Raw genomic sequence first — 26,923 nt, 5'->3', positions numbered from 1 at the left:
AAAAAAGTATAGGATCAATATGCAAGTGCCTTTAATCTGGTCTTATTTCCACTGTCGCAGTGGATTTGAAGGGCCAAGTATATATGCTAAATATACATCAGGTGAATTTATAATGACCTGTCAAACCATAAAGAAGAGATACAGCCCCTTTACTCTTGACCCCTCCAAGTACATTGTGGAATTTCACACATCGGCAAATCTAGATGTGCTGAGAAAGCTGCAGTGGTCCTACAGCGTAACAGTGGTTTCAAATGATGCGGTGGCAGAATGGTAACATTATTCATGTTTTACAATGGTTGTATATGGCTTTTTGGGATAAAAAAAAAAAAAAAAAACAAAAAACTACTGTACTGTACAACATTATAATTGATAATTGGCCCATTTTCATTGTGAATAAGAACTAAATGTAATTCCATGTAGTTTTATCTAAATGTACCCATTTATAGGATTCTTTTTAATGCATTGTTGTAAAAACGATGTTTTCTAATACAGCTGTAGTTTTTTTTAAATAACACATTTTATTTACATGTTTGAAAAAAAAATATCCTTTATGTAATTACTGTGTATACAAATTAGGGCTGTTTCTCAAGGTTCAAAGAGTTTCTCAAGGTTCAAAAGAACGACTTGCAGCTATGAATTGGTTAACCCTCATAAGGACATGTTGGAAAACGGACTTTCCTGGTAACCTGGGGTCCAACCGGACCACAGAAATAAAACAACGTATAACTAACAACTGGAGTAAATGAACGAATGAAAATATGTATATGATTTGGTATAATGTGTTGTTTATGCTATGCAAAATGGATAAGACGCCCAATGCACACAGCTGTCTCCTAGCAAGTGAAGGCACCACTGTATTCTGGACGCTGTAGTTTATTCTAGGAACATGTCATCAAGGCACATGAGATATCATTGGAAAGCCCAAAGCCTCTTTCATGTGGTATACTGACTGTGTTCCTACCATTTTTGAGTTACAGGCATTTGAACATACCTACAGATTTGCTGCACGTTACAGCACTGGAGCACTGAATGAGGGGGTGGTAGAAAGTACGCATATGGGCATGTCTGACATCAATGGAGTGTGACAAGCCTGCACTTTTAAATGACGTTGAAACCGGAACGCTATCTGTTGAAGCGACCAAGTAATAGGCAACAAACAAAACTTAGGAGCTGACTCATGTCACATGACTCAAGCCTTAGGTTCGGTTTGCTGTAGTTTTGCTTAGGAACGTGTGTTCTGGACATAAGATACATCATTGGAAAGCTCCAAATCTGTACTTTCAAACAAGCCAGGAAGCTAGCTATTACACTGCCCCAGATATTCACGTAAGAAGGTTGGGCCCACTGATACACTAAGCCTGGGGTCCAATACAGACCCGAAACCTAAAACAATTTGGGAAATTCGACAAGGCTACCTGGACTAGAATTATCCTTTGCATAGTGTAACAGGATGGGTGTCTGACAACTACCTAAAAGTAAACACAAGTCACTAGTTCCACACAATAACCGATACTAAAGCACCGTTGGGTCCGAATGGACCCCAGATTACCTTATGAGGATTAAGAAAAGCTGTTAGGAAAAAAAAAAAACATTTCTGTTGGTATGTATTTTCTTGAAATGTAAGAAAAGTTAAACAAGCCTGCTGTGTCATTTTACTTCATTTTAAAGTAAAAAGAAAATTAATAGAATTTTATTTGTTTGAAATCCCAGAAAACTAGCAACACTTAGCTACCGTTATTTAATATTAATGTGTGGAATTGTCACAGATACATATCTAAGGTAAGTATTCAGTAATAACATTTGCCTATACTTTGCTTATAGGTTCTTAACACACAGATTTGCCACCTGGACCACCCAAAGGAGCACACAAGATCATACCCAGGGGTAAGTATAAATACTCATATGATTAATTTGAGAAATGCAATTCCATTCACAATGTCCCTCTTTTACTTACTACAATAACCATCAAATTTAAGCTAGCACCAAATAAGACAAATAATAATAACAACAAACAAACCATAGATACAACAATACAAAAACCCAACAAAATACAATAGAAAATAAATTAACAAAAACATACACAGATAATATACGCACAGTCCACTCAGATTTTTCTATTTTTTTTCAAATAAATACATTTCAAGATCTGCTCCTGGGGAGCTCCTACACATTGATTTAAATAATCCTCATCATTATTTTCTGAACCCAGTCACATATGCTTCTTTTTTCAGCTATTCATTATTATTGGGGAAATGTCATACAGTGTGATGTGGTTAACCGTAATAACATGTAATAATGCACAGTGATATGCATATTACAATATAATCTGACATTCCCATTGCAATCCTGTACTACAGTCATCTGTATTTAAATAATAATCTTCATCAACACTGTTTCAAAATGTCCCTTGTATGAACAAGACAGGGTCTCCCCTAATAATGAATACCGGCAAAAAAAAAAAAATAATAATAATAAAAATACATATTTATGCAGTCAATGACATGCACACGTCATGCATGCACTGGTATTTCACGTCAAAGACCGTGAAACCAGTCTTTGGAAAATAAAGGGCATTATTTAAAATGATACTGCTCTGATTCAAACTAAATTGCAACTGAATATTTTACAGCCTACAAAAGAGTGTGTCGGTATCGGGGGAATTATATTTTCGCTTTTCTTTGAAGTTTGAATTTATAAGACAAAAATACATATGTTATGTAAAATTGATGTTTTCGCTTTGTTACGTTTATTGTTATTGTTAATAGTAATCGTTTGATGGGGGTCGGCTGTATTACGATAAGATACGATGTGGTCATGTGATTGGGGTGTTCAGATGAATGAGCTAGATAAATGAACTTGCCTTCCATCGGCTGTATTACGATAAGGTACGATGTGATCATGTGATTGGTGTTCAGATGAATGAGCTAGATGAATGAGCTTGCCTTCCATCGGCCGTATTACGATAAGGTATGATGTGATCATGTGATTGGGGTGTTCAGATGAATGAGCTTGCCTTCGGCAGTATAATGATGCACGGCTGGAGGATCCAGGCTGCAGAGACACACTGTTCAACTCCACTGATTTAACACTACAACTTCTGTCCGAGCCGAAGCGGTGCATCCTGAGAATCCAAAGATTTCCGATGGCGAGTTTTCTCCTATCTCAATAATGTAAAGTCTGCCTCATTATCCCTTCCAAGCTTTCTCTTTTGAAAACGATTGTATTTATTAACAAAATTAATCTAGATTTATTCAGAGACACCGCTCCTTAACACATGTGTATTATTTCTACAATCAATGTTTTTAATTTGCCTGACAAGAGCTCTTTATCGACGCAGTTCTGTCAGAAATTGCAGGCTCAATTTCTGTGGTCCAGTGGTTAAAGAAACAGGCTTGTAACCAGGAGGTCCCCGGTCCAAATCCCACCTCAGCCACTGACTCGTGTGACCCTGAGCAAGTCACTTAACCTCCTTGTGCTCCGTCTTTCGGGTGAGACGTAGTTGTAAGTGAGTCTGCAGCTGATGCATAGTTTACACATCCTAGTCTCTGTAAGTCGCCTTGGATAAAGGCGTCTGCTAAATAAACAAATAATAATAATAATTAAATATGTGATTTAAAACCAAGAATAACTAAGATTAACATTTGTAATCTCTTTACAGCTCTAATACAATACTGATTTAAATTGTCTGGTCTGCAAAGATTAAATAAAGCTGATTTGACAGTATTTGCACTATATACATTCACTGGTTTTGGAAAGGATTTCTAAAATACAGGACAAGTCAAGAGTTGCAAAAAGCAATAAACCTCTGAGAAATGCAAAACAATATTCATAGTGAAATCACCCAAAGTACTTTGGAGTCTGCAGGCTGTTTGCAATCTGCTGGCCAACAAATTGAACAAGTATACTAACACCAAGTCGTTGCATGATTTGCGCACCCCCCACCCCCTCCCCCCTCCAAAAAAAAGAAAAAAAAACTTAAATAGCAATTATAAATCCTTGTAACAGGCCTATCTGCTCAATTAGTTGTTTAGCAACACATCTCCTGTTGCACATCCCAGCTGTTTCCATAAAGGCACACATACACTGAAGAACCAGCAACAGGGCTCTCGTCTGTTCAGGCCTAAAGACAGGCCCAAGACTTTTGAAATATCTGCATACCTGACCCGACCCGACCAGACCATCTCCACAAATATATTCCAAACATACGCTATTGAAACCAAGTACCTTCAGTGTAAAGTCTATTACTGATTCTAGTTAATAAAGATCACTCTCAATTAATCATATCTCATTGATTTACTTCCTTTCCTAGTAATCCAACACTGTGTGATTTAAAAAATGACAACAACAGTCTTCTTCAAAACGTTGTTACCATAAACAGCGACACATAAGATGCTCTTGCAAATTCTTGGCCCAGCTACAGACAAATACATCCATTTTCAGTGTGCCGCTGCAGAAATGAATTTCCTGTCTTTTTGCTGTCATATTTCAGTAATATTTTGCAAGATTTGCATTGTACAAGCCACATGGACTTTTATTATCGCTGAATACAATAATGTCGTAATTTTTCCAAACCATGGACTTAAACGTATCCTTTCCAGCAACGGAACGTTCCACTGCTACACATTCTCCGGTTGATAGGTTTTTCTTTTTTTACTCCTCAGCCTCAATATTTTTAATGTAGAAAATCTCTCCACCGTAAAAATTTTAGTTAAATGACGTCAGGAAAAAAGGAAGCAGGAAGTGAGTTTTAGGAAGCACTTGCACACAGAGAAAAAAAAGAAAAAAATCACTTAAAATTAAAAACGCCATAATCCACTCACTGATAACACACCCACCCTACCCAAACTATAAACTACACCCGACCCAACACTTATTGTCGTGTCCTGTCAGGCTCCGGTCGGGCAGCAAGGATCTACTCTGAACTAAATTTCATTTTGACTTCTTTTTTTTTTTTTACCTTATTAAGTATTAATCAGGAAAACATACCCTCTTTTTTTGTTAACTGTTACAAATCTGTGGGACCACTGGTGAATGCAAACAAGATTAATTCCATTACTGTATAATGGGGTGGACGTCTTCTTATTATATCAGATGCCTCTGTGGCTGACTGAATGTATACAAAATATACTATGTTGTATAATGGGGTGATGTACTTTATAGGTTAATACTGTAAGTCTTTCACTATTAACAGTGAGGCTAGGTTGATGTGGTATAATTCCATTTGTAGTGTAGTAACAACTTCTTTATACATAATTCATTTATTGCATAGTTATAACCTGTAAGAGCGTTCATCGCTGCAGTAGGACAGGTCATAATGTAGCTCATGGAGCCAGATTAGGCTCTGAAGATATCCAATGTTTTTGCTGGACTAACTTACACATTTTTTCGCCTAGGTGTGGATATAGGTCCCACAATGGAGTACAACTACAATGATTCTGAAGAGTTTGACTACAACAGTTTATCAGAATATGTTCCATGTATTAAGGACAACATTGGGTCTACCTTTCTCCCAACAGTTTACTCATTGCTGTTTGTGACAGGACTTATGGGGAATACACTTGTTTTCTGGGTATTGATCAAATGTGTAAAACTAAGGAGCATGACTGATGTTTCTCTTCTGAATTTGGCAGTTTCCGATTTGTTGTTTGTTTTCTCACTTCCATTCCTGGCATGTTATGCAAAAGATCAGTGGATTTTTGGGGGCGTGATGTGTAAAATAATCCTAGGGTGTTACAGTATTGGCTTTTACAGTGGTATCTTTTTTGTAACCCTGATGAGCATCGACAGGTATCTAGCAATAGTCCATGCAGTGTATGCACTAAGAACTAGAACAGTGAAGTATGGTACCATTGCAAGCATTGTGGTTTGGCTAGTATCCTTGTTGGTTTCATTTCCAGAGATAATATACAATCAAAAGATCGATGACAATATAAGCACATGCAGACCTAAGTATCCAGATTCCAACATAAAACCCCTGACAGCAGTTCATATTTTTAAAATGAATGTACTGGGTCTGCTGATCCCATTAGGCATCATTGTTTTCTGTTATTCGTGTATCATAAAAAGATTACTGAGCTGCAGATCCGTCAAAAAGCAAACCATTAAACTTGTTTTTTTAGTAGTCGTAGTATTTTTCTTTTTCTGGACTCCATATAATATTGTTTCCTTTTTGCATGCTTTACGTGTCTTTCATGTATTTGATGATTGTGAAACAGATAAGAGACTTGACTTAAGCCTTCAGGTCACAGAGTCAATAGCCTATGTCCACAGTTGTTTGAACCCATTTATCTATGTGTTTGCTGGAGAAAAGTTTAAGAAGCACCTCTCCAGATTGCTACTCAGATTTATAGACTGTAAGGCATTAAGAGATTTGGAACCAACCACTAGTTCAGTGTACTCAAGATCAACCAGCATAGTTCAGCATTCCTCCAGCAAATACAATTGAATTTTCCTTGTATGCTATATGTATCTGATTTTGTGAAGAAAAAAAAGTGATTTAAAATGCTTCAGTGATTTTACATATGAATATATCATTTTCTGTGTAATTTTGTTATTACATACTAGATGAAAGTCACTTAAATCCAGGAGTCAATTAAGCATTAACTGTCCACTTGTTAAAAAGAGTTGTATTTTTTCTCAAATATAAATTAAGGCTCGACACTTGCAGACAGCTAAAAGAAAAAATGGTTTGGTGTTCATGTAGGTTGTAATTAATAATAGACATGTAAACAATGTAATATTCTGAAAATTGTACAATGGCTATAACTGTACCATATACACTTACTGTTTTTGGAGGTAATAAATTGTACTGAACTTATTGCTGATTGAAAATATAAATTCAGTGTAATTCCGTGCATCTAACCTGTTCATTTTAATGCATTGTTGTAAATATGATGTTTGTTTGTTTTTTTATATCTTAACATAGCTGTATTTTCATGTTTGCAAAAAAATAAAAATTAAAGCTTTTGCATGGATATCAGTATATAAAAAATATTATTTCATTTTCTGACCTAACAGTAAAACTGATTTGGTATTTCAGAATTGTTGTTGTTTTTGGAAATCAATTCCCAAAATACAGGATAATACAGAGGTTGTGCAAAGCTAAATAATATCTGCTGTGAAATCACCTTGACACAACAATCACAAGTTACAGCCTGTTTGCATTCTGCTTCTTTCATAAGCTCACCTATGACTTAGGGGTAGATGTACTAAAGTGCTGCGTCTGTCGCAATCATTGCAAACCAGTCGGAAGTGCAGCGTGCAATGTACTAAACAAACGCAACACTGTTAGCATCATTTTAACAAATGCTTTGCAGCCGCAGTTCTTATTTGCGATTTAGCCTTAAATGAATATGTAATTCTGGCTGTTTCTGCAGAAATTCGCAAAAACAGGGTGGAGATGAGGGATAAAAAATATTGTAATGAGCTGTACTAAAGCTGCGGGCAATTGCAACACTTACAATTGCAACAATTTGTTAAGAATTTTTGAAAGCATGTTTTAAACAGTCGCAATTGCTGCTGGCATTTCCCAGTTCACTTTTTCTCGTGTGTTGCCAGTTGTGCTCAATGTATTTTTGAGACGAACACTGAAGTACCTAATTTTCAATAAAGTCAGGGTGTACTTACAAGCCTTGAAAACAAATTTCTATGACATTTCTGGTTTCCCCAACATGTTGGGAGCAATAGACTGCACACATGTGCCACTAACCCCTCCAGCTCATGCTGTGCATCTGTATAGGACCATGGTCTATTGTGTGTTAATTGTCTAGGCTACTAAGTAGGCCAAGTAAAAAATAATAATAAAAAAAAAAACTAAAATCATTTAGTTTCAATTTTAAATAATCTTATTCGCATTGTACAACAATATGTACAATGCAGCAGCATGATTTATTTTGTGTTACCAGTAGGCTAAAGTACAAAAAAGTACTTTACTACTGTACTGTATACGGTATAGGCCTACTGTACAGATTTATATTTTTACATAAAGTAATGTGTAGCCTACCCAAAACATATTAGTTATTTCAGTGCAATGATTTATATTTAAAATACATTGAGAACTGTAAATGTATGTGTTTTTATTGTACTGTTTTTAAACCTGACACCTCCTTATGTCGGACAGACATGTCCGGTTTAGCGAGGGGCTACTGTATGATGATGAAAAACTTTTTGGGGGTGAAGATTGGGGCCCCACTATATAATCTGATGGGATTAAACTGCCTTTCATTTTATATCTATATATAACAGTATTAATACAGGTAAAATGAAGACGGAACAGAATGCATTGTACAGATGATTTTTACATTTAACATAGACAATGTTATTTTGATTCTTGCACCCTTGCATGTATAGACGTTATCCTTCGGGCACTCTCTGCTGCAGCAAACCACAACTAAACTGCTATTTTATTTGAAAAAATGTCGCACAGCTCTCGCTAGAGATCTCGCTAAGATGACGCAAATAATATTTAAATCAGTATATTGCCGCTCTCTTCATTAACATATTTTTTCTTAGTACATACGACAAAATGTGCACTTTGTGAACTGTCGTAACGAAAATGCAAAAATGTTTGCGCTGCGACTGGCCCATCTTAGTACATCTACCCCTTAGGGCTTTATGTACAAATATTACTTACGTGTTCATAAATACTGCAAATTCGTAGCCTCCGTCCTTCGTATAATTTTTGCGTGCGATGTACTAAACAGCTCTTTTTCGTGAACAACTACCGTAATCACCGCAAGTTTACGAATAGCATAAATTACTGCTCATTATACAGGAGAGATCAGAATTTGCATATCATTATAAATAGATTCACAACCCCGAAAGTCAAGATTTACAACTTCCTTCTGGCAATGATAAATGGGTGGTATAGTGAACAGAAAGAAGTAGTAGGCTAATATAATAGGATCGAGCTATGGCTTCTGCAGACTCCGACCTTGATGAAACTATGGCACCAGTCAAAAAGAAAAGGAAAACAAATTTCCACAAAGATGACATTTACTTGTTAGTTAGTGAAATGGAAAAATATCAGGAAATATTATTTAACACTTCACAGGGCCAAAAAAAACAAAACATGGAATGAAATAACAAAATAAATTCACTGGGACACTGTAAGCGACAGACACTTGACATAAAAAAATGGCATCACCACAAAAGAAAGCAGCAGAAAATAAAAACACAAAACAAGACAAACTGAATGTGATGTGTTAAACGTAGCACAGACCCTGAGCACAGCAAAAACAAACCAAAACGTAGATCTAAAAAAAAGGGTCCTCAAAAATGGAAAGCAGAAATAAAACTAAGCTTGTTCCCTTTCAATTCGAAGAGGACCACCAAAACATTTTGTATGGGATATGCCTGCCTATTGGTAGATTTTCGCTGAGTTCTCTATACCAGAGCTGCCGATAGGCCGCTTCCTGGATGACATCCTCGGTCCCGCCTACCGAGGGGTTAAAACCATCATTCCATGGTTGCCATTTCTCTTTTTGCCTCTCAAGACTGTAAGGTAAGACCTCTGTGTTGAACTAAGCATTTTGTGAAAAAGAGCTTTTCTGAGTCGACTGCAGTTCCCCTGCATTCATGCTGAAAGCTGGCTTGCTGCTTTCCTAGAATCAGTGGCTCCAAAATGTAAGCATCTTTCTCTTTCCTCCTTCTTTCAGCAGCCTGCTCGCTTGCGTTGCAGGCTGCCTTTCCTTACTGTGTCGTGTGTGAGCGACTGCCTGTGCAGTACTGATTTAAAGGAGTGCGTGTGTACATCTTTTCTAGCCTACACTCTTAGGAGAACACAGTTCCTCCACCGAGGCTAGGCCTTGCCGCATCCCCCGCTGTCGAGTGATTCCACCAGCCGCCGTCTGATGTACGCTGCGTGCTGACCAGGTGTGTGACCACACGCGGTTAGGGTAGTCACCGTTGCATAGCTGCCCCCCGGTGCTTCGGTACCTCGGTGCGCGCTCAACCCCTGGTACTTTGGTGCCTTGGTGCGCACGGTGCTCATTGCACTCGGTGCGCACAGTACTTTGGTGCCTCAGTAGCACAGCGCCATACGTGCACGCGGTTCTCGGTGCAGGCGTTGCTTACGGTGCTCGGTGCACGTGCCCCGGTGCGCACGGCGCCCAATGCACATAATGCTAGTGCCTCGGTGCGCATAGCACCCTCGGTACACCCGGTGCACTCAGTGCACACGGTACGCGGTGCAAACAGTGCCTGGTGCGTATGGTGCTTGGTGCACTCTGTGCGCACTCGGTTAAATGCACACGGCGTTATTACCTCTGTGTGCGTAGCACCCTCGGTGCTCGGTACAACCGGTGCACGTGGTGCTCAGTGCACCTGGTACTCAGTGCACGCAGCGCTCGGTGCACACGGCACTCGCTGCACCCACGGTGCGCAGTGAGCAACGTGTTAGCGCCTCGGTGCGGGTTACGCCCACGGTACACTCGGTGCACATGCCGCTTGGTGTAAGGGAACACGGTACACACTTGTTGCATGCGATGCTTATTGCACTAAGCACGCACTGTTGACAAACAGGGGCATCTTCTGTTGTACAAACAGCGTTGTCAAAGCCAGATTACCTACAAACAAATAGAAATGGATCACTCAGCTCTTCTTTACTGTCTGCACCAACCTGGCTGTATTTCTGTCTAATGAAATTACTTATTGTTTGACAAGACTCTTGGCTTAGATACTGAACAGATTAAACACCTTACTGGGTGAACATGGCGACACTGTATCATTAATGAGCAACCTGTAACTGCCTTAAGAGAGAACTATCTAGAAATGTGCAAAATACAAGCATCCCTAGAAGCATCTCTGCTGGAACAATTTGAATTGTAAACATGAAGTGAAATGTATTATTGATTTACCCCAGAAAATTGAAAGTCTCATGGTTTCAGTATGGGAGATATTAGGTCAGAGGGTAATGTCATGGTCACCAACACATTTAGCAGTTTATTATGATCCTGCAAAGACTGAATTGTTGGTTCATATGGTGTCTGATACGTTTTGGCAGTTACTGCTACGAAAGGGTTATTAGTTTAGTAGTACAATACACCCAATGACACATGACCCAGAACAGAATCACAGAAAAGAGATCTGTACCAAGTATGAAACCATTATCTTCTCAAAATGTTAAGTTGAAATCCAATAAGAGGCAGAATTCAAATATAGAAAGCAGTCTTATTTTACAAAATATGTTATTACTAGAATATTACAGTATAATACACCTTCTAACAGATGAGATGCAAGGGCCATATCTGAGGTTTTCTGAAGGTTCCCACCAATTTCTTACAGACTGTTGAAGATACACTTTGAGGTAATGGAAACTTCTTTTTTTTTGTCCAGCAGGGTGGGTGAAAGCTAGTTGCTAGGCACACTGTTTTACAATCAGGAAATCAAATAATCTCACACCATCTTGTTCCTGCCTTCAGATGCAGATTTAAAAAAAACAAAAAACAAAAACACTTTAAAAAAAGATATTGTACTAATAGCATGCAGTATATACCCAATATACACAAATTTGAGTTAAATAATAAATAAGTATAAATCTAGCCTCAGGATATGTACACCTACAATTTGTACGGGTACAAAACCACACCCTGTTCCCATCAATTATACAGACCATGTTCTCAATGAGCCAGTTATACAAGTTGCATATCCCTGCTATGTAGACATGGACATTGTTCACACAGTGTTTTGTCGTGTGCTTGTGTTGGGCTATTGCCTACATTTCACTTCCTTCTCCCTCTAACCCTTGCAGATGTCATATTGAACCGATCTGCCTACCCTTATTGACAGTGTTATAGCAGGTGTTACTAATTGTTGTTCAACCCCTGTGACAGGGTAGCGTTGCGGGCCCAGATGGTATCGGCAGGGACAGAGATTCAGAAACAAGGAATCTGCAGTTTAAGCGTGGCTGCGCGTTTTACAAAATAACACAAAGTGCAAACAAAAAGGCACATGGGCCAAAACAAAGGTTTAAACAAAAACAAAACTGTTCAGGCTGGGCAGAGCCTTCCCTGAACTTTATCAAACCAAAAATACACACAGTAACAGTAACAAACTGTTAACTCACCAACTCACTCCACCAAACAAAGGCTTTTTCTCCCTTTTTTATACCATGTGGCTGGAGCCTAATTATCATCAATTATTCAATTAACTCCAGTCACATTCTCACATGTATTTTGGCAGGAATAGGAAATGAACCCCATCCCTGCCAACCACCACCAAAACACCACAAAACAATATTATTTACAGGCAGGGCCCTGTCCTGCCACATCCTCATTCGACATGAAGAGCCAGCAAGGTGTTTCATTTATAATGGAGAACTGGGACCATTCCTCTGCGATTACAGCATTTTATTCCTTCAAAAAAATGGGGCATGGAAAATGAGAGGCATCTTCTCAGGGACACACTAGGACTCTTTCCCTTAATGGTTGAAACACCTTCTTTCCTGTAATTAACCAACCTGCTACCTGCCTATTAACTGACAAGCTTTTAGCTAGTAATTTTCTATTACCCAGTTTCCATGCACCACTGAACCCGGGTTGAAAACCCTGCTGCCCCCGATACTGCATTTCTATGTTAAATCTAACCAATCCCAGCTGCCCCCGATTTATTCTGAGCCTTTCCTAAAGTGGGCAAAGCGGGATGGGTGGGGGTACGTCACAACACTGACCAATCAAGTGACGAGTGGGTGTACACATTTAATCCACCTCCTGGGTGAGCTTTTGGTTTCTCTGTGCTTGTGTCGTGTAATTTTATAGAAATAGAAGCTAATTTCGGTCATAAAACCTTTGTCGGAGGACTGGCAGTGAATCCGTGCTCATGGAAATGAGGTATACAGCTATGGTCAAAAGTTTTCCATCACTATAGAATTAACAAATCTTGCTTCATAAAGTCGAATGAAACCTGCTGAATAATGTTACTTTCACATATTGAATTACATACCGCGTTGCTATTTTCCATATACTTAACGAAAAACTGACAAAATATGACATGAAATTCTGTACTACTATTATGGCTTCCGGTAGACTTTTATTTATTTTATTGCATGTTAAATAAAATATCAAAATTATGTTCATGTACCGGTAGTTTTTTTTTAATTTATTTTTTTATTTTATTTTTTTAATTATGCCTCAATCCTAAAGTTCTACATAGCTGTATGATCCAGAAGACACTGCTGAAGTAAAAAGATCTAGGAAGTGATGTAGTATAAGACTTCCTGAGAGCATAGAAAGTAAAAAAACTCTTGAAATGTTTGCTAAAACATGTATTTACTTAATAATACCTATTTTCTTGGGTCTATTTGTTTTAAGACATCAAACAAAGAACTAAGAAAAGGTAACTGGCAATAAATGTGAAAACAAACAATATAGAAAAGGGACCTAAATGACCATCCTCTTCTGTAAAATAGAATTCCAAGATTTTTGTTTTATTAATAAATCAATAACAAAATGTATAATTTAGTTTTTGTTTTAAATGTCCTCCTACAGAGGAACTACTACTTTTTCCATGTGTTAATTTTACAGAAAGACATTATCACAAGGCGCATTTACCATTTATGCTCTAAAATGTCTCCAATAAAGATAAATAGAAAGCATCATTTATTGATTGTCTGGCTTCTTGTTCACTCAGAAGCCTTTTTCTTTTTCACCAATTTTAAATTTCAAATAAAGGTAATTTTTTGGCAGAAAATCCAACATTAGTAGCTGGCACATATTTAAATTCCCTGAATGGTCCTCAAACTGTATCAGATACATGCAGACTTAGGGCCCTTATGTGGCTTACAAAATGGTGACAATTTTGTACATGTATCTTGAATACTACTGTGCTTTTATATAATTAGTTGTGTAAATATATATACAGTTGTACAAAAAGGTTTTGGTATATTTAGAAATGGGGAGCTGGTTCACCTGTTTTTTTTTCATATCTAAACCTAATCAAGCATTTCATTGAGCAAATAGTTAAAACCAATGTTCTTTCCACAGCAGAAAAATCAGAAAAGACAGCAACACATGCTACAATAAGTGCTGCATAGAGGGGGTGCAATATACTCTTAAGGGGCTGTTTTAAATGCCTGGAAAGTGGATTTTGAGTACATGTACTCATTTATTTGACCAGTTAAAGTATGCACAAAATGTGATTTTTAGCGAGATTATTATACTCAAGTTGGCATGCTCAGTGTCTGTATTTGTCACCTTGAGTCCCATTAAGCACCTCAAACTTGAGAAATTTGACACATCCTTTATCACACGTTCCACAAAGTAGAACAAATTTACAAACGGTCTAATATTTTAATATGAAATATACATATATGGTTTTAAAACCACTTGTTGCCAATCAGCAAAAAATAGGGTTTGGGGCTCTAAAGCGAAAGTGTGAAAAGAGTTGCATTTGTGCATTGTGTTTCTCAAAACTAACAATGAGGTAAACAAGAGAATTTACAAGTAACTAAAAGGTGATGATGTGCAAATTTAAGGATGTCAGCCCATAACCACATGCATGTTTTCTATTACTGGCATCAGCGTGTTCAATTGGAACCAAGCCAGGTGTCTTTAACAAACAGCTCTTTCTGTAGTGTGGAGTGGACCACTGTAGCATTCAGGAGAGGTGTATCCACAAACTCCACAGTGCAGGGCCCCGAGACGCAGGGCAAGCTCTCCAGTTCCAGCACTGTGAGGTTGTTCGGTGCCGTGGTACTCATGATGTGAGCTGGGCCGTGCAAGGTCCCTTGAAGGCCTCTGGCCAGCCAGTACCAACCAACATTAAAGCCATTGATCCAAAGAAAAACTGATAAAGCCACAATATGTTGATTAAATAGCTTAAAATATAATTTAGCATTTCAACTGTCCTCTTTACTTTTTATGCTGTTCTCCATTTCTGAGTTTTATTGATGTTCTCGTATAGTCGGAAACACAAGTTGATGGACTGTTGCTCTTCCCTATTACAATGAGTAGAGTATTCATGGCTACCAGTAAATGTGTCCAGTACTTAATATAATAGACACATTGTTTATATTTGGGGTTTTGCAGTTTTTATTGAGAAATGCACCAGCTCTTTTTATTTCAAATACTAGCCATTGCTTTGAAGATTTGTGCAAATGTACGTGGATGCTAAAGTGTGTATACATTTGTATTACTTTACAACAGCATGGGATTTGTGATAGATTTTCACGGTTTAGTCCTATTATATGGTACTGTGACAGAGATCGAATGAGTCTTAGTGTTAGATCTCCCTTTCGACCTGTGAGAGCACGGTGTACGAGGAACAGAGTACCCTTAATGAAATGGCACGACAATTTATTCCGTAGGGTAGATGGAAGTCGGTCAGTTCGGAAGGGGGCGGAGCTATGGCACCCGAGCTCAGTGACCCAGACGGTAAGCGGCGTGGCATCCGAGGACTGGAGGAGCGGATGCGCTCGTTAACCTCGGGGTCATGGGCAAGGGTATAAATAGGGGGCATGGCTTGAGTGATCTGTTCCTTTGCATATGGTTAAATTATATGACCAAGAAGGAGCCCGTTTTGTGAGATCGACCGTGAGTGTTTTGTGTCTGTGTTCTAACACTGTGTGTCTTGTGTGTTGTTGTCTCACTAAAGATTACTGAGCACGATCCGGAGCTGCAGCCGCAGGCCAGCGACAAACCCGGACTTCACCACTCACCTTTTCACTACTGGAACTGTCTTTTGTTTTGCACCTTTTAGCACTTGAATCACGCACTGTCTTTGTGTTTGTGTTTAGTGTGGGTGTCGGAACGGGACTTTGGGATTGCGGGTCAAACCCGTAGGATTATAACGAGAAGTGATACACGCCGCTGTATCACTTCCAGCATTATTATTAGTTACAGGTTTTGCCTTGAGGCTCTGGACATTTATTAATTTAAATAAACACCCTTGCACCTGTACCAACGTTTGTCTGTGTGATTCTTCTGCACTGCACTCACCTGCACGTCATTACCACTTTGCCACACGTGGTTGTCAGAAGTAGAGATGGACTACGCAACACTGTCGGCGCTGCTGGAGCAGCTGGACAGCAGACGGGAGGTGGAGGAAAGACGGAGAGAGGAGAGGTACACTGCGCTGATCGAGAGGGTCGGGCTGGCAATACCTCCCACAGCATCAGCGGAACGCGGCTTCGTAGCGCCCAAAGCCAGGACGCATAAAATGACGGCGGATGATGATCCAGAGGCATACCTGGTGGCATTTGAGCGGCTGGCGACCACCGCGTCATGGCCCCGACAGTTCTGGGCAAGCCAGCTGGGACCCTGCCTGATTGGGGAAGCGCAGGCAGCCTACCAGGCGATGGGGGATGACGACGCCGCTCAATATGACCTGGTAAAGCTGGCTATTCTCCGCCGTCTTAATATTACGGAGGAAACGCACCGAGTGAGGTTCAGGGAGTACAGGAGGTCCCCGAACGTACGCCCCAGGGTGGTCGCGCAGAAACTCTGTGACCACATGATACACTGGCTCACCCCGGCGCTAAAAACAACTGCCCAGATGGGGGAGGCCATCGTTATTGAGCAGTTTTGTCATGTGGTCGGCGCCGAGACCCAAGGATGGATACGGCGCCACAACCCCGACACCCTGGAACAGGCAGTCAAGCTCGCTGAGGACTTCGAGGACTCCCTGGTATCCGCCCAGACCGGGCTACTCACCCCGTTACCTCAACGGAGCGGCCGAGCCCCACCTCCTCTCTCTGCTCCGCCAGCCCCACCACCAGGACCGGTTCAACGACCTCCAAGAGCACCAACCCCAATGGGCGACCTTGCCTCCTCTTCATGGAGACCAAGGTTGGCCCCCAGCTGGGGTAGAGGTGCTGCCCCTGCCCCGTTGCCATACCAGCAGCGGGACAGACCATTTAATACTGTGCCCTCCTTTCCCCCTACCTGTTTTAGGTGCCGCCAGCCGGGACATCAGGCTAGGTCATGCCCATCTGCGATGGAGTGTGACGTGGCCGTCTGTAATCTGGCATCTGAAGCGGGTAAGCGAGGGAAAAATGGTCGGGAGGGGCCTTGTATTGTTAAGGTGATTTTTGGAAATGTGAAAACCCATGCATTAGTGGACACAGGGTGTGGTCAAACCTTAATTAGAGCATCTCTCTTAGGCGGTATGGTGTGGCAGCCACAAGGTCAGGTGGCGATCTCCTGTATCCATGGAGACACGGCAACATACCCCACAGTAAAAGCATATTTATCGGTCGGTCCGATTAAACGTTCCCTGGTAGTTGGGGTAGCGGAAAGGTTACCACATCCCGTTATTCTGGGTCGGGACTGGCCCAACTATAAAGATTTATTGAAATTAAGGGCAGTCCCGGCCATACACGCAAATGTGGCAGAAAAAGTAGAAGGGGAAATGATTGGTAATGTTTTTCCCTTTCAAGCGGAAATGTTCTCTTCCCTGTTCCGGCCGAAAAAAACAAACAAAGAGAGAAGGCTGCGGAAATGGGAGGGAGCGTTAATGAGACAAGGCTGGGGGCTGGTGGGAGCCTGTTATAACGGTGAAAAACGTCAGTCGAAGGGGGTCGGAACGCAGTGTGACCGAGAGGGCGAGGTTACTGGGCCATCAAGGGCAGATGTTACTCCCGCCCCGCTCAATATACCGGACATGTGGCACTCAAATGTGAACCTAGTGTGGGAGCAGAACAATGACCCATCACTGGTGCACATTTGGGGACAGGTCCGGTCCATTGAAGGTAAGGATGTTGAAGGCGCTGGGGCACTAGTATTTCCACACTTCATTATCAAGGGGCAATTACTATATAGGGTAAACCTGGCCGCGGGCACAGGACATCCTGTAACACAATTATTGGTTCCCCCGTCTTGTCGACTGGAGGTCATGAGGCTGGCGCATGATATCCCTTTTGCGGGGCACCTCGGAGTTGACAAGACAAGGGAACGGATATTGGCTCGATTCTTTTGGCCAGGTCTTTATAAGGAAGTGTCGAAATATGTAGCCACATGCCCAGACTGCCAGCGAGTAGCGCCGGGTCGAGTGCGCCCCGCCCCTTTGGTCCCACTGCCGATTATTTCCACCCCCTTTGAACGCATCGCAGTGGACATAGTCGGCCCTTTGCTACCTTCTGACTCCGGGTATACGCATATCTTAGTGGTGGTAGATTACGCAACGCGATACTCAGAGGCAGTTCCATTGAGGTCCACTAGTGCTGCTGCGATAGCCAAAGAACTAGTGCAGATTATGGCAAGGGTAGGGATCCCCAACGAGATATTGACTGATCATGGAACTAATTTCTTGTCAAATACGCTACAGCAGGTATATAAATTACTAAAAATACGTCCCATCAGAACGTCGGTTTACCATCCACAGACGGACGGTTTGGTGGAACGTTTTAATCAGACTCTAAAGGCGATGCTGAGACGATTTGTGAATCAAGAGCAAAAACATTGGGCATCGCTTCTTCCCTACCTCCTTTTTGCAGTGAGAGAGGTGCCGCAGAGTTCGACAGGGTTCTCCCCCTTCGAGCTCTTGTACGGCCGACAGCCTCGCGGCATTCTCGATCTGTTGAGAGAGGGGTGGGAGGAGCACAAAGGCTCGTCCAAAAATGTAGTGCAGCATGTGCTCCTACTGAGAGATCGCCTAGATTTGGTCGGTCGTTTGGCCCAAGACAATCTCAGATCGGCTCAGCATCGACAACAGCAGCATTACAATCAAAATGCATTAATCCGAACTTTTCGACCTGGAGACAAGGTAATGCTGCTACTTCCCTCATCGGAATCCAAACTATGTGCTAAATGGCAAGGGCCATATGAGGTGATTCGGGCTATAGGAAAGGTGAATTACGAAATTAAACAGCCCGATCGCCGTAACAAAAAAGAAATTTATCACATAAATTTATTAAAGCCCTGGCAGGCAAGAGAGGTGTTATTCATAGCCCCAGGCAATATAGAGGGTGATTTAGGGCCCGAGCTAGAACCCTCTGGCACAAAGAACATTTCGATGGGGGAACAGTTACTTCCTGATCAGCAACGTGAACTACGGAGGTTAATTGAGGAATTTAGCGATGTTTTTTCTAACACGCCCGGTAGAACTAACCTTGCTGAATATGACATTATCTCTCCCCCAGGTGTCACAGTGCGAGAGAGACCTTACCGGATCCCGGAAAGTCGACGGAGTGGCGTTCGCAAAGAGGTATGGGACATGCTCGAACTTGGGGTGATTGAGCCTTCCAGGAGCGAGTGGTGCAGTCCAATTGTGATAGTGGCCAAAAAGGACGGCACCAACCGCTTCTGCGTTGATTTCCGCAAGGTAAACGCTATTGCCAAGTTTGATGCGTATCCCATGCCTCGGGTCGACGAACTCCTAGATAGACTGGGGACGGCGAGGTTCATCTCCACTCTGGATCTGACGAAGGGATATTGGCAGATCCCGTTAACTCGTAGTTCTAGAGAGAAAACCGCATTTTCAACACCAGAGGGGCTGTTTCATTTTACAACCATGCCGTTTGGGTTACATGGTGCGCCTGCTGCCTTCCAGAGACTGATGGACCAGGTTTTACACCCACATCGTGAATATGCGGCAGCGTATATTGATGATGTGGTCATTTACAGCTCCACCTGGCGAGAGCATTTGGCTAGGATCACAGCCGTCCTTCAGTCTCTAAGGGCAGCCCGGCTGACAGCTAACTTGCGAAAATGTGCGTTTGCCAAAAAAGAAACGCAATATTTGGGATTTGTAATGGGGAATGGCAGGGTGAAACCCGTTGTCTCCAAGGTCCAGGCCTTGGTAGACGCGGCAATCCCCAAAACCAAGGCTCAAGTGAGGTCGCTACTGGGGTTAGCCGGTTATTACCGCCGCTTTATCCCCGAGTATGCCACAGTGGTTAATCCCTTAGTTGACCTCACCAAAAAGAGCGCACCAAATTCAATTAAATGGTCAGAAGAATGTCAGGGGGCGTTTAATACTGTTAAGCAGAGACTTTGCCAGGCCCCTGCTCTCATCACGCCAGACTTCACTAAGAGATTCATCCTCCACACCGATGCTTCGGATGTCGGCTTGGGTGCAGTCCTGTCTCAAATGGTAGGCGGAGTAGAACACCCTGTTCTGTACATAAGTAAAAAAATGCTCCCTCGGGAGCGCAACTACTCCGTCGTCGAAAAAGAGTGTTTGGCCATTAAATGGGCTACTCACTCTTTAAGATACTACCTGCTGGGACACTCATTTGATCTTGTCACTGACCACGCCCCACTCAAGTGGTTAAGCACAATGAAGGACAGCAATGCCCGGATAACTCGGTGGTATCTGGCATTGCAGCCCTTCATGTACCATATGGTACACCGTGCAGGGAAAGACCACCAAAATGCGGATTATTTTTCCCGGGAGGGGGGAGTAATGGGAAAGGTAGGTTTAGCCGAGTGTTCCTTCGGCTCCACTCTGAGCGGTGGGATATGTGACAGAGATCGAATGAGTCTTAGTGTTAGATCTCCCTTTCGACCTGTGAGAGCACGGTGTACGAGGAACAGAGTACCCTTAATGAAATGGCACGACAATTTATTCCGTAGGGTAGATGGAAGTCGGTCAGTTCGGAAGGGGGCGGAGCTATGGCACCCGAGCTCAGTGACCCAGACGGTAAGCGGCGTGGCATCCGAGGACTGGAGGAGCGGATGCGCTCGTTAACCTCGGGGTCATGGGCAAGGGTATAAATAGGGGGCATGGCTTGAGTGATCTGTTCCTTTGCATATGGTTAAATTATATGACCAAGAAGGAGCCCGTTTTGTGAGATCGACCGTGAGTGTTTTGTGTCTGTGTTCTAACACTGTGTGTCTTGTGTGTTGTTGTCTCACTAAAGATTACTGAGCACGATCCGGAGCTGCAGCCGCAGGCCAGCGACAAACCCGGACTTCACCACTCACCTTTTCACTACTGGAACTGTCTTTTGTTTTGCACCTTTTAGCACTTGAATCACGCACTGTCTTTGTGTTTGTGTTTAGTGTGGGTGTCGGAACGGGACTTTGGGATTGCGGGTCAAACCCGTAGGATTATAACGAGAAGTGATACACGCCGCTGTATCACTTCCAGCATTATTATTAGTTACAGGTTTTGCCTTGAGGCTCTGGACATTTATTAATTTAAATAAACACCCTTGCACCTGTACCAACGTTTGTCTGTGTGATTCTTCTGCACTGCACTCACCTGCACGTCATTACCACTTTGCCACAGGTACTTAATTCAACCAGGTGACCATGGAGACTGTCCTCACCAGAACAAGGTGGCAAATTCCAGCGACTTAGGCCAGTGGGTCCCAACATTATTCAATGAAGGTCCACTTGCCTCATATCTGCCTCCCTCCAAAGTCCCTGAACACACATCAGCACACAGCTAACCATTTTGGAAAAGCAGGCCTCACAGGAGTACGTTGATCCAAACATAGTACACGTTGCCAAAGCCAGTCGTCTCAAGATTGGGAATTTCTCAGGATCAATGCATTCAACCCAAAGCATGTCAGGGCAAGCAGTACGTTCAAGAAGCTTCTCTCTTTTAACATGTCACTGCCACGCAGGTCACATAGCTCCATCTGAACTCGTCCTCTAGCTGCCCAGGGAAAAATACCACTGGCAGTCTTATTCCACAATCCGCTTGGTTCAACAAGAAATGTTTTTTTTTAATTCGGTGGTAAGCTTACTCAAAAGATCTGAAAAAAATACCATTGAAAAGGTCATTGTCTTCCCTGAAAGACTGTGTGATAACCATTTTCAAAGCTGGAAAATGAAAGAGGTCTGGCAACTGAATGTCTTCCTGAAACACAACCAACTTCTCTTTGAATGCTTTCACATTTTCCAGAAGATCAGCAATTAACATTTGTTTTCCTTGCAGTGCTAGGTTCAGTATATTCAAATGTCCAAACATGTCCACATGAAAAGCAGCTATTTTCATCTTCTGCTCATCATGCATAAAATTCAAAAAGTTGTCAGCATTTGAAGACGAATGCGTAGACGGGAATAGCACAATGACATCCCTCAGAGCAAAACATATTTTCAGCACTGTGCCCTTGCTAAGCCACCGTACATTATTGTGAAGCAGAATGCATCGAATTCAGCGTCAACGTCTTGCAAAAAATACTTGAATTGGTGATGTTGACAGTGCTGATTTACTACAAATTAGGTTTACCAGCGTAATAACTGTGGACATAACCGTGCCACACTGGTCGCTTAGTTTAGCACAGAGGACAGACTGGTGAATAATGCAGTGGTAGGCAAGAAGTGTTAGATTAACTTCCTTTATTTTCTTAACAAACCCTTCTCTTTACCAACCATTGCCGGTGCACCATCAATACAAAGTGAAATGTTTTTCTTCACAGCAATGCCATGTACAGATCTTCACCACGAGTGTGATTCACCATTATTGCAGCTGCATCACCTGCAATAATGATAGCTACACCCCTGAACGGAATTCTCTGAAACGTTTCTGATATTTGAATTTTCTGTGAACAACACTGAAGCACTTTCTACCGTGCACTCGTTTATCATTTCCGAGTGAGAGAAAGCAGTCATTTTTTGAGTCACAATCCATGCTACTCGAAATGAAGCCTCTGTTACTTTTTCTTGATTTGTCATAGACCGCTTAATTGATGCCGTGCTATGCAAGTAACTTGCCTGCAGTGACGTTAGATTCTGTATCCGTTCTTCTGAACCTGGGGGATATTTTTTGTAACACTCTTTGCTGTGTTTAGTTTCATAGTGCCTTTTTAAATTTAAACTTTTGACGAGTGCCACCATCTCCTGCATATTAGGCGCATTGGTTTGCTGTTAGGCCAATCAGGGAGAATGAAAAAAAAAAAATGTCCACTCGTCCTTAAAAACTCGTTTTTCTAAATCAATTTTTCTCTTTTTGGCATCCATTGTGCCTGGACAGTTTTTGTGCAACGTGCAAAAGACAACTCTATGTGCACCAACAACTAATCTTAAAACTGCAAAATGCAGTCAGGGCTTAGAAAGTGTGCCTTCTTCCACTATCGGCTTTATCTGTGTATTCTGGATTAATTTCAGACTAATAACTAAAAGGCCAGACAAATGGCTGAAGCGTGGGGTCCGGAAATAATTGCTTTGGGGTCTGCATCTGGACCACGGTCCGCTAGTAGGGAAAAATGGCACTTGGGCCTACTTGGAGTGATTGCAAACATAATAAATAGGACATCAAAAACAACAAAATTGTTCAGATTACATTTGCAGCTACTTGCGCTTAAACCTGACCTTTGTACTTTCCCAACTAGAAACCATGTAATAGACAAACTTATCACACTAAAAATAGCAGTGCACATTTTTGCTAATGCCTCTGTGGCAGGGCAGAAGCCCTGAACGTGGAAATAATGTGTAAATATGAAGTGTAAATATGAAAGTGTGTGTTAGATATGACAGGGCTGGAAATTAAGATTCCAGCCCTGGTTGTCTTGGGTGTGTTTATGGTGGTGGTTGGTAGGGATAGGGTTAATTCCTATCCCCGCCAAATACATGTGCAGAATGTAGTCAGGTGTTGATTGAATTATTAGTTCTCAATCAACCCTGGCCACATGGTATTTAAGGGAGCTAAAGAACTCCATTTAGAGAGAGAGACACATGCTCCTGCAATGTTTGTTTGAAAACCTCACTGCGATAGCACTGCTTGGGTGAGGGTTCTTTTGTTTGTTCATTTTTGTGGTACGCGATTGTTTTGTTACAACCTTTATTTTGCTCTGTGAGCTGTGTTTTGTTTTCTTATTTTTGTTTAATAAACCTGCACAGCAGCGCTTAAACTGCAGTTTTACTGTCTCAGAGTCTCTGTCCACCCAGCCACCCTGTCACAGCCTCGTATTAATCCAGACCTATTTTATCATCTCTCGATTTTAATGAGATATATATATATATATATATATATTATATATATATATATATATATATATATATATTGGACAATGACTGGGGCAGAACTGAAACTGTATCTGATATTGCACAATATGCATGGTGTTCATGAGCCGAACATTCCACCCACTGGTATTTAAAAATACCTCATGGTATTTTTTTTTTTTATTCTTGAAAGTTGTCTTATCAGATGATAACTATATATAACAGAAGAGGACAGATGATTTCTGAGATATTGGAGTGATTAACAGTCAACCTGTGCTTCCTGCAGTTGATAGCAGAAAAGTACAAGAAATGTAAATTGTGTGAGATAACCTGTAGAGTAGCCAAAAGCATGATAATCCACTTCTTATACATTCAATTCTGGTGTCTCTCAGTACCATCAAGATCAATGCTGACAAAGCCATCGTCAAAAGTTGTTTTTGGAATGGTATTGCCAACAAAAAGAAAGTGAAGTGCAGGTTTTCCACTACAATCCCAAATGTTTCTAAATGCATTTTTATTACATGGCAGCTATTTGTAAGCAAAACTCCAGGTCATGTGGTTCTAACTCAGCTAGTCTAACTATCAACCGTTCACCTGCTACAATTTGACAGAAATAGACAAAGCGGTAGATAACATTTCCTGCACAGTCATACCTTGCAGCACTGTCTGATTCTTTCTTTTTGGTCTGTGATGGCAATCAAAACTAGCGTTACCACGAAAAAAAAGAAAATAATATATTATATTACATTATACCCACTAGTGGCACCAAATGCTACTACTCTGGAACATTGCATACAGTATGAATTTTATTTTATGATGAAGACCTTTGAACCACCTGCAACTATCTACATCTGTCCGATCTGCTGTACAGCACTTATCAAATAATTACCAAATAATTACTAGGGAAATGTTGGCAGGTATGGTAGCTTTAGTACAGTAGATTTACTACCAGTATTTCAGAATTGTACTCTATTAAACAATTTGACTGCATATTATTTTTAAATCATTAACCAAAATTAGTTGGGTTTTAGCCCCCTCATAGGCTACCATCAGAATTACTCATGTTTCTCTCTAAAGAATGAGCCTTGAAAAAATGTATTTTGGTTAATGATATTAAAAAATATTATATGCAGACACAAATGTTTAGCAAATACTGCTGTTATTTAATAATGGTACTGTATATTTTACCACCAGATTGTCATTGGGAATGAGATGGTGTTAGTGGCTTATTTGGTTGAATGTATATAAAAAATATATAAAACAAATAAAGTTCTTAAATTGTCACTCAAAATGTTAAGATTTTCCCATTGTACAGCATAAATAACAACAACCAATATGCAAATACTGACTTTTGTTAGCTTATCTCATATAAAGCATCTGCATGTCAGTAACATAATCAGATATCCTGCTTTCTGTTCCTCAATTCTGAGATGCCATGTGATAAAAATATTCAAAAACCTAAATAGATGGTGTTCTGTATACCTAACCCAAAATAAAAATTGAATTTGCCAAAACAATTGTACCCGTCTCTCGCTTTTTGCTTCAGATTCTCTACAAGGTGACAAATACAAAATTAGAGCTTATCAGAATCACGAAAAAGTAGATCACCATGACCTACATTCACAGTATAGGATTTATATTACAAATAAAAATGTTAATTATATATGGATGTGCAAACAGGTTCCTTTATATATTCAGTGTGATACTTTATATAACTGCAATAACTTGTTGCAAATAATTTAGTAAGTTTAATCACAATTTAATTAGTACCTGTGACAGGGTGGACGTGCGGTGACGTCAGGCCAGAAGCAGGAAGGAGAAACTGACACCAGGTAAGTACTGCAGTTCAAAAGATGCGGTGCACTGTTTATTTAAATACAACAAAAATAAAATAAAAAGTTCAAACAGAAAACACTTGCTCACAGAGCAAAAATCAAAGATTCAAACAAAATAATCACAGACACAAAATAATAGACTTAAAGGTCCGGCTGGGCAGTAGCCTTCACAGATCCCTTAAGTTTTGTTTACTTTTTTTTTACTTTTCTCCTCGCTCCCTCTCGCTCTCGTTCCTCCTCCTAATCACCCACCCGGAACAAGGAGAGCTGCAGGCTTTTTATACCGTGGCCGAGGGGTTTAACTAGCTGGCAATTATTCTATTACCCCAGGGCCACAATCTGCATGGGTTTTTTTAATTACTGTGGCTGGGGCTACCCATCCACGCTACTAAACAATACAATAAAAAATAAAAAAAAACACACACGGCTACGTCGTCAATACATTTTTAAATAAATACAAATAAACAATAACAAAACCCATGGTGCTTTGCCGTCATATAAATACAAATAAATCAATCATAATACAAAACAATAAACTGCACAGGGGCAGAGGAGGCGACCCTGTTCTAAAAATAAACAAATACATTTAAAACAGCAGGGCTTTCTACCGCCCTGCTACAGTACCATACAATACAAATTTAATTTTATATAGTGCTCTTCACGCTATGGCATCCAGAGCACTGTACAAAGTTAAAAACAAATCAAATAGCTCATATATATATATATATATAGAGAGAGAGAGAGAGAGAGAGAGAGAGAGAGAGAGAGAGAGAGAGAGAGAGAGAGAGAGAGAGAGAGAGAGAGAGAGAGAGAGAGAGATACAGTTGTAGTCAAAAGTACATACGAATTATAGGAACAATCTTTTATAGCAAAAGTTTTGCTTTTGTGGATGAGGAAAAAAGTTTCAAGAAATACATTATTTATTTCAGCAATTGTTTTGCAAAACTCCAAAAATGTGAATTCAAAAGTATTCATACCCTGACAAGGAAAATGAAATGAATAGCTAGTTGAGGCACCTTTAGCAATAATAACCTCTTTTAAATGATTAGGATATTTGTCAATGAGCTTTTGGCATGATTCTTTAGTGATTTTTTACCATTCTTCAACGCAAAATTGTTCCAGTTCTCAAATTCCGTGGACTTCTCTTGTGCACAGCCTTCTTCAATTCATACCAGAGATTCTCAAACGGATTCCAGAACCTTGATTTTATTCTTCTTTAACCATTCTGAAGTAGATTTTGATGTGTGCTTTGGATCGTTGTTG

The 26,923-nt window shown here is 40.8% G+C and overlaps 1 protein-coding gene across 1 annotated transcript; it reads left to right on the top strand.

The window, feature by feature from the left end:
• The first annotated feature begins 641 nt into the window (after positions 1 to 641).
• LOC131736848 (C-C chemokine receptor type 4-like) lies at positions 642 to 6,876 on the top strand. Its single transcript, XM_059022285.1, has 2 exons — positions 642 to 1,884; positions 5,394 to 6,876. The coding sequence occupies exon 2, from the start codon at positions 5,414 to 5,416 to the stop codon at positions 6,443 to 6,445; it is 1,032 nt and encodes a 343-aa protein (XP_058878268.1). The 5' UTR covers positions 642 to 1,884; positions 5,394 to 5,413; the 3' UTR covers positions 6,446 to 6,876.
• Positions 6,877 to 26,923: the final 20,047 nt, after the last annotated feature.

This window comes from Acipenser ruthenus, chromosome 4, assembly GCF_902713425.1.
Source record: "Acipenser ruthenus chromosome 4, fAciRut3.2 maternal haplotype, whole genome shotgun sequence".
Lineage (NCBI taxonomy): Eukaryota > Metazoa > Chordata > Actinopteri > Acipenseriformes > Acipenseridae > Acipenser > Acipenser ruthenus.
This window is presented reverse-complemented; position numbering and strand designations above follow the sequence as displayed.